Genomic DNA, 8,519 nt, shown 5'->3' on the forward strand with positions numbered 1-8,519 from the left:
GTTTCACGGGCCGCGCCCTGCTTCCAGCCAGGCCAGCCGCACGGAAGCGGCGAGGCGCAGCGCGGGGATCCGGGCAACCCCCCCGGGCCACAATGAAGCGGGCGTGGCGGCCCTGCTCCGCGCGGCAGTTCGAATGATGGCTTCGGTCCAAGCGCGTCCAAGCACGAAAGCGGGGCCAGGGTGCACTTTTGCCCGCCCTGCATGGCCCTCCAGGAAGGTGCGGCGTGCCCGCTCGGGGGCACAGGTCCCTTGGGCTTGAGCATGGGCACCCGGCCGCCGCGCCCAGGCGGCCCCGGCAGCTCCGCACGGGGGGCGCCCCCTGTTCCCGCGCCCCGCCGGCCTCCGGCCTCCGCGGTGCTCTGGCGTGGCTCCCTCTCCGCGTGGGCGGCTGCGGCCGAGGTTCCTGAGCTGCCCACTCTTGTGCCCCCGCTGCTCCCGCTGCTCTGCCGCAACTGCGCCGCACGCTGCTCCTTCCCGGGGCTTCCCGCCCGCCTGGAGGTGTAGGTTGCTCGCTCCTCCACGCTCGGCTCCTGGCCCGCCACGAGAGGGCTGGAGCCGAAACTCTGCCCCCTCCTGACTCTCCCGCTCTTTTCCTCGTGTCCGGCGAGCCTCAGTCCCCCGTGGCCAGCAGCCGCGCCACTCACCCGCACCCGGGGCAGCCCCCGCTCCCCTGCTGAGACGGTGGCGCCCGCCTTCCGCGCCTGCCTCTAGCCCCGGCGGGGCGCGCCTCTCCTCTAGTTCTTCTGCTCCGCTCCTCCGCCTCCTCCCCTCTCGCGGGGGCCGGGCCACGCCGGGGCGCTTGCTCCTTTCGTGGGGGGCTCAACAAGCGCGGGGAGCCGCCGCCCACCTGGATACCTGGCTTTGTAGCCTGGAGGGTGGGGGGTGTCTCTCTGGAAATGGCTGCCCTGGAAGCGGGCTCAACCATCAAGGCAGAAAAGGACGGGGCGGGGGAGACCGCCCCTGACCCGCACACCTCCGTGGGCCTCGAGGTGGGGGAGCGGCTCCTCCTCCACGCTCCCCCTGGGGCTACAGCGGCGGCTGCGGGGGCTGCTCGCTGTGGGCCACAGGCACCAATCCAAAAGTCAGTCATTTCTCCCCGCCCTCTGCCCGGCGGAGTCGCTGCCCTGGGCTCCTTAGAAACTGGAGGGACCTCGGGGCCGTCGGGGAAGACCGCGGGTTGCCCCCAGCCGTGCGGGTGGAAGGAAATGGTGCCCCATGAGAGCAGAACTGGACCCTAAGCGAGCCAGGGTGGCTGCGAAAGGCGGGCTGGGAGTAACTCGGAGGAGGGAGTAGCTGCGCTGTGCGCGGGATGGGGGGCGCTCAGTCTGGCTGGGAACTGCCACTCGAAGTGTCGCAAACCACGCACTCACAATTGTTCCTCCCGCACAGACTCACTCGGAGTGGGGGTGGGAGGAGAGGGTGCCCGCCAATCTCAGACGTCTCCAACCCCTACAACGTGCCCGCCTGCCAGCTCTCGGCGGCTGAGAAGCAGGCGGAGCGGGCGCCTTCGGATCCCGGAGTGCTGCAGCCACGGGAGCAACTCCCGGGCGCCGCCTCCTCGCCGCTTCAGGACAGGCGCCCTCCGGGAAAGAGCAATGATCAAGGGGCACACGCAGGGCTCCCCCAGTTCCCAACTCCCTCTGAAGCATCACACCACCCCTAGACCACAAGGCTCTGACCTTGTCCGCTACCTGACCCCTTTGAATAGAGAGAAGAGAGCTCAAGTCCATAGGGGGGGTCTCTATGGCCATGGCTGCCCTGGAAACCACCGCATCCAGTCTCCCTCCGGTGGGCCGCCCTGGTGGTGGCCTTGGAGAGCAGGGCGGGCAGGCCTCCGGTGAGGGGAGTCGGGGCGCTCAGAGCTGAAGGGATGTGGGAGGGTGTGTAGGGTTGGAATGGATTTTTGTAAAGGAAGAAGTGAATCAGGTACCAACTACAGAATTTACTGAGATTTTTTAGTGAGCCAGATTTCCAACTGTTTCCAGCTGTGGGAAATACAGAAACAGAAGTTCAGTTCTGGATAGAAAAGACCTCCCCTCTCAAGGGGGAAGACAGGACCAAGACAAAAAGTGGAGATTATCACTTGTGGGCGGAACACATCTGTTAAAGACAAAGGAAAAGGTGGAGTTGTTGGGAAGGGAGCGCTCTGAAATCTTCTAAGGATAGCACTTCTAAGGTGGTCATCAAGGAAGCGTGGGATGGGATCTGGCTGCTAAGAAACAAGGAAGAAAGCATTCCAGATACTGAAGCAAGGGCATGGAGGGAGGAGGGACAGTGTTGGAGGCTGTTTGGAAGGGTCTCTCCCTATGAAAGACAGGAAATTAAGGGAAGAACAACAGTGTCCTTAGCCTGGGCAGAGCAGTGACAAAAGGCTTTGCAGCAGGAGTTGCCTGGGGAAAGGTATGGGGCAGGCAGAGGATCTGCCTCTAGGAAGAAGACGGTGGTTGGGTGGCAAAGTGGGCACATGGCCCCGCACCCTGAACGTCTTGCTTCTCTCTAGCTCCCAGGCCCCAGGGATGCCCACTTGCCATGGGGGCCAGCCCTGGAGCAGGTGTTCCCAGATCACTCTGTCCTGAGGGAACATGTGATGTGTGCTTGCATACACTCTTTTTCCTTTGCATTTTTTCATCCCTCTGCTCAGGGCTCTGCCAGCTTCCTCTCATGGTGTCACAGAAAGGGCACAGTGTTCAACATCAGAATTAAGTCCCAGCCTGAAGGCATTTACCAGCAGAGTCGCTCCAGGCCTGCATATCCCCACCTTCAAAATGAAGTGGATGATACCACCCTGCCTGCTTCAAGCAAGATCTTGGTACAGTGTCAGGAAGAGAGCTGCACAATTACTCAGCAAGCAGAAAGCTCAGTGCCTCCCTCAGACCTGGGGGCCCCTCCTGGCTGTCGCCCAGCGCGTACAGACTCTCCAGCCCCCATAAGGATGGGGAATGCTCTCTCTCTTTACTCAGCAGAAGAAACGCTTTTCTTCCCTTTGTGACTCAACTTCCCCTTTCTCCCCCCTGAGGGAAATTGCTTTCTTCCCTTCTTTCTCTGTTTTCAGGGTCAGGGGAGAGGGCACCTCTGGAATCTGCGTGTGGCAGACCACCCTACACCCAGGCAGTGTTGCCTCCCAGATGGAGGAGAGAAGCAGCAGGAACATGGACTGGGTCCTAAAGAGTCAGGCCCCTCTCCCCTGAGCCTCCCTGAGACAACTCTGTCTCATTTATGTCCCTGTGGAGTGTGGAGGAGGGGACAGTTCCGTGGAAGAGGAGGGGCTGAGGCAGGTCCCCTTCAGGGCCTCATCCTGGCCTGTCGGAGAGCCCCATGCTGGCTGCTCTTTGGCTCCCTTTCCCCCAGCTGGCCTTGCCAAGCAGGCCTGACCTGTGTGTGTGTGGCCGGTGTGTGTGTGTTTGTGTGTGTGTGTGCCAGGTCTCTGGCCCTGGAGCCTTTACTCTGACTTCCCTCCTGTGGGCTCAATATGTTCTGAACAGAAAAGAAATAGCAAAGCTGAAAAAAAGGCTGAGACTTCGCTGCAGAGCACAGAGGCACCAAGAGCCCGAATTAGAAGCTGTCGCTTAGGGAGCTGAAGGCTGACAGGAGATAGAGCCGAGGCAGGCAGGGGGCAGGCAGGCACTCCACACTCCCCTCTCCTCCCACCCGCTGATCCTCTCCGCCTGCAGGCCCCAGGCTGGCAAAAGGACTTCCTAGCAGAGGCGGCTCAGGTCTGCAGTCTGTCACTGTCTGCCGCTGCCCCCCTCCCCCCCAGGCCTGCTTCTTTCCTCAAGTGTCACCAACCCCCTCACCCTGTCACGTTGCACCAGCTCAGCAGGGTTGGGCCTGGTGGCACGAGGCTGGAAGATCTAGAGAGCTTGAAGGTTGTGGGGGTGCAGGGGGCTGGTGAGTCAACAGGGGACTCTGGCAACTGAATCAGCATTGGGATTGGGAAGTGGGTAGGGACCCTTCAAAGGGTGAACTGAGGCATGACAAGTGGGCAGGGAACCTTGCCCCAGCCCCATAGATACACATCAGGAATGGAACCCAGGTGCCCTTTACCTGCCCAGTGCCCGAGGGAGGGCAACTCTTCCTCTGCACATCCCCTGATGCCAGAAATTAACTCATCTCCGAGGCCCAGAGACTGGCATTGCCCCGGGGGCACCTGGCCCTTTTCTAAGAGAACAGAGGCAGGGAGGTGGTACTGGGCCGGGAAGCCTCCAGCGTGGTGTGCAGAGGCCCCTCTAGGAGGCAGGATTGTGTTTCCTTCCCCATTCCTGGGCTTCCTGGGGCTCAGAGACTCTGCCAGGCCTGGCTCAGAGGCAGGGGAAACAGCCCTCCTCCCCCTGCGCAGTCATTGGCACAACAAGGGGGATGATGCCCCGCGGGCTCTCTTTGGTGCTGGCTCTGGCTTCTGCCCCATGCCTGGGTCAGTGAGTTCCTCTCGGCCTGGGTGCTACCCTGGGCTGGAGGGCAGCTGGGCAGCTGAGTGCCCAGCTGGAGGACTGAAGACAAGGCACTGCCCTTGGCTGTATCAATGAGCAGGCCCTTAGCCTCACCCTGCGGCCAGGGACTGCTGGGATCCCAGAGGGATGGGGTGGGGGTGGGGGGAGTCCTGTTCATTTTCCAAAGGCACAGGTGCTCACAGCTAATGGCATTTGCTATAACCCTCTGATAAGAAAACCACCTCTTCCCAGAATCAACCCCACCCTGCCTCTCCCAAACCAGTGTCTCCTCCCATTTGGATTTGGGACGGTGCCATAGGTGCAGTAGTGGCTGCCCACAGGCCCCTCCGCAGCAAGTGCTGGGTGAACCCTCACTACCCCAGGGGCCTGAGAAGCTGACCCCTGTAAGGTGGCCTGAAGGTTTGCAACTTCCAAGAGGGTGGGGGGCACCTTTGCATAGGCTCTTCTGCTCCAGCCCTGAGGGTGGAGACGAGGAAGGGCCACATCTGGGTGAGGGTGGAGAAGAGGGGTGACATCATTTTCCAGTGGCTGTGGCAGCAGGGTCGACAGAAGGGGAAGTGAGTCCTCTTCAAGCCTAGAGGCAGGGCCATTCTGCTGGGCTCTGGAGGACACCTTTCCCCGGGGTTCCACTCCCAAGGGTTTTCCCAGCCTGCCTCATTTCAGGGCTTTCTCCTCCCCTCCTCCCCATTTCTCAGCTGTGGAACAGAGGCCAGGCTTAGGCAGGAAATATTGGGACAGAGTTCTTTTGTAGGAATAAAAAAAATGAGAAAAATAAATAAACCTCATAAAGTTAGAAGAGAAAACAAATGTGACCTTGTCAGGAGGCCTGGGTTGGAGTACATGTTAGGAAATAGACCCCCCAAGCCTAGGAGAAGGGGTGAGCCGGGCTCTGGATGGGAACTGCTCAAAAGGCCTTCCTTTTCCTCTCACCACCAGCCACAGCCCCAGTTGCCTCTGGGGCGGAGGGCCAGACAGCTGAGGCAGCTTTTTCATGTCAGCGTCTCCCCACCCCACCCCTCAGGCAGGGAGCCAGGGAGCCAGGGAAGGGACCTCAGCCTGGAATCCTAGGGGTAGCAAGCCCCAGGGAGCTTGGAGGTAGTGCCAGGCTCTGAATCAGGGAGCAGACAATGAGGCCAATGCGGGGCCGGCCCGCCCGCGATGGGGCCGAGAAGCCTGGGTGAGCTGCCAGCCTTACGGCAGAACAGGTCCTGCTTGAATTACAGGTGCTGAGTGGAGGTTCCAGGAGGCCAGGCCTAACCCTCCAGGTGAGGAAACTGACTCCAGAGTGGGCGCGACTAGCTGCACCCTAGGAAACGCAGGGTGAGGCCAGGACCCCATTCCCTGCCTCTCAGTCCATATTCTTTTGCCCTCAACAAATAGATGACACTAATTCAAGGAGAAGGAGGAGCAGGAAGGGAGCTTAGAGAGGACCTCTGGGCCTCAAACGAGCCCCTGCCCTGATGGCATCCCTGCCTCCTCCTCTAGCCTGGCTGTTGAGGAGACGGCTCCAGAGTCCAGGGGAACCCCAGCTTCCCACAGCCTCCGAGCACTGGGGCTGCTGGGGCCTTTCTTCCTGGGGGGGATGGAGCTCCGTCCAACAGAAGAGGGCATGTCCTTGCAGAATGTCCCAGCTGGCTGGGGGTATCAGAGGCAGCTCTCCTGGGTGTCTGCATTGACTGTGAGTGAGTCCTGTTCACACAGCTCCCGGGATGCCTCACAGGACCTCTCGGGCTTGTCCTCAGCCTCAGCAGGGAAGTAGGTCCTGAGGCAGGTCCTCACCGACTCCTTCACCTCAGTCTCCAGGCCCTTCATCCTGGCCTCGTACTCTGCCAGCACCTCCTGCTGCAACTGTGGGGACAGCAAGCACCACCAGCTGGCTCAGGAGGGGCCACCTGTCCACTCTCCCGCCCTTGGACAATGGAACAAGGAGGTACCCAGTCTTTGCCAAGCTCCCAGGAGATGGAGGTGGGAAGTGGGCATAGTGGAGCCCATCAGGGAGCCTCTCGCGAGAGGGGGTGCCAAACAAGCAAAGAGACCTGCAGAGCTGCCTCATGCAAAAGGGCTCTAGGGCCCCAATGGAACCCACTGGTGAGGGGTGAGTCCCCGCCTCCTGAACTCCTGACTGGACGCTCCCTGAAGCAGGGCCCCTTTACACCCTGGGGCCGGGCCAACTCTGTTGGGGGCCAGGGTGGCGGTTCCTGTCACCTGCTTTTCCAGCTCCCGGATCTGCTCCAGGCAGGCCGCCTGCTTCTCCTCCAGCTTCTCCTGGTGCCTCTCCAGGCTCTCTGTCATCTGATGGGAGTGAGAGGCAGGAATCAGGGCAGCTCAGACAGGCCATCTGGCTTGGCAGCCAGCTGTGATCCCAGTTAACCAGCCATAAAACTGAGGGTAAAGTCCTTTGTCTTTTTAATTTGTAAAATGAGGATAATAGTACCTGTCTCGCTGGATTATGAAGGTTTACATGACACGGTTCATGTGAAGCACCTGGTTTAGTGTCTGGCATAAGGGCAGGACTCGGTAGCTGGTCGTTCTGCTACTTTTGCTAATCCCCAGGCGAGCTTTCGGTCCATTCCCAGCAGGTGTTTCCTTTCTCTTCGGACTCCTCCTTGCTCCCTCTCACCCGCCCACCCCAATTCCATCCTCCCTGGCCAGCTGGCTCATATCTTTTCCATACAGGGGGGCTGACAGAAGCCTGTAGGCTAGTACCCCAATCTCCACAGAAAGACCAGAACCTCAGGCTGGCCTAGGGGGTCCCCTCCCCCTGCACTGCCTCCTGCCTTCCCTAGCTGCATGGGCCACTCTGGACAGTATATCTCCTAAGGGCAAAGTAAGACCCATTTTCTCTCCGAGGGAGAGCGCGCGCGCGTGTGTGTGTGTGTGTGTGTGTGTGTGTGTGAAGGACCAGTGTTACACACCTGGTTGATGACCTGTACCACCTCCTGGATGTGGGAGTTGTTAATCTCTTTCTTCAACCTGTTGGGGTGATCAGAGTTTCACAGAGGGCAGGAGGCCCCTGGGAAGAGCTGGGTGAGATGCAGACTCCTCAGGGAATAGACCAAATAAGGACTATGCAGTAGGGACAGGAAGCAGCCAGAGGGGTGACATGGGGATCCAAGGAGGATTTGAGGGTCCATTGGAAGTCCTGGGGGACCCTCTGAAGGAACATGCACTGTCCTTCAAGGTGTGCCAAGGTTTCACCTCCCTCCTGATTTTCCCTTAAATTCTCCTCTCTGGTCAAACAGTGTTGGCACCTGTGTTTTGCCTAAGGAGGTCACTCTAATCGGAGGTGACAGAAGTAAGATTAACTTTCAAGAGCCAGGGGACAGGCACATGGCTAGGAAGCGAGTCAGGATCCTCGGTAGGGAGGCCCCTTCCCCCCCTGGAGTGGCTCCTGCTCAGCACTGGGCCTGGAGCTGGAGTCCTGGGCCTCTCTTCCCGGGCTCACCGCTCCTGGGCCATCTTGTCAGCGGTGACCTTCACCATGGCCTGGATCCGCTCCAGCCTCTTGGCCTCCAGCTTCTTCTTCATCTCTTTGGTGTCGCTGTAGAGAGACAGGCATCAGGGAGATGTTGGGGTGGGGGGCTGAGCCAGATGTTTTGTGGGGCCTGAGCCCTCCTGGGAGTTGAGAGTCAGGCTTGGGAGGGAGGCAGGCATACCTCTCTGAGGTCTCCTTGAGGGTCTTAAGCTCTGCGGCCTGTTTCTCTCTGGCCAGCTCCATCATCTTGGCGATGTGCTGCAGGGAGAGGAAGGATGGGTTTAGCAAACTGGCTTCGCGGGGAGCCCTCGGTCGTGCAGAGGGTGTGGGTTTGGTCGGGTTGTAGCTCTCTCCCCTCCCCCGCCCTGGCACCTCGGCCAAGTGCTGCTCCTTTGCGCTTCAGGACGCACTCGCACTGCTCCTCGCGCTGCTGCCGCAGCTCCAGCTCCAGCCGGTCCCTCAGCTTCCGCACGCGCGGGTCCGCGCCCTCGGGGCCCTCCGGGTGGGTACGGACCCGGCCGGCTCCCTCCCCCGTGCGGGTCCCTGCGGAGGCCGCGAAGAAAGCAAGGCCTGAACCCTGGGTCCGCCCCGCACCC

At 60.5% G+C, this 8,519-nt stretch overlaps 1 protein-coding gene across 1 annotated transcript in view; it reads right to left on the reverse strand.

The window, feature by feature from the left end:
* Positions 1–5,510: 5,510 nt before the first annotated feature.
* Positions 5,511–8,519, reverse strand: part of PLCB2 (phospholipase C beta 2) — a 20,030-nt gene continuing 17,021 nt past the window's right edge. The window contains 7 exon segments of the mRNA XM_023757611.1: positions 5,511–6,296; positions 6,654–6,740; positions 7,364–7,421; positions 7,894–7,989; positions 8,105–8,181; positions 8,296–8,316; positions 8,318–8,457. Of these exon segments, the coding sequence (XP_023613379.1) occupies positions 6,093–6,296; positions 6,654–6,740; positions 7,364–7,421; positions 7,894–7,989; positions 8,105–8,181; positions 8,296–8,316; positions 8,318–8,457 (683 nt within the window). The 3' untranslated portion in view covers positions 5,511–6,092.

The sequence above is a fragment of the Myotis lucifugus genome, unplaced genomic scaffold (genome assembly GCF_000147115.1).
Source record: "Myotis lucifugus unplaced genomic scaffold, Myoluc2.0 scaffold_109, whole genome shotgun sequence".
NCBI lineage: Eukaryota > Metazoa > Chordata > Mammalia > Chiroptera > Vespertilionidae > Myotis > Myotis lucifugus.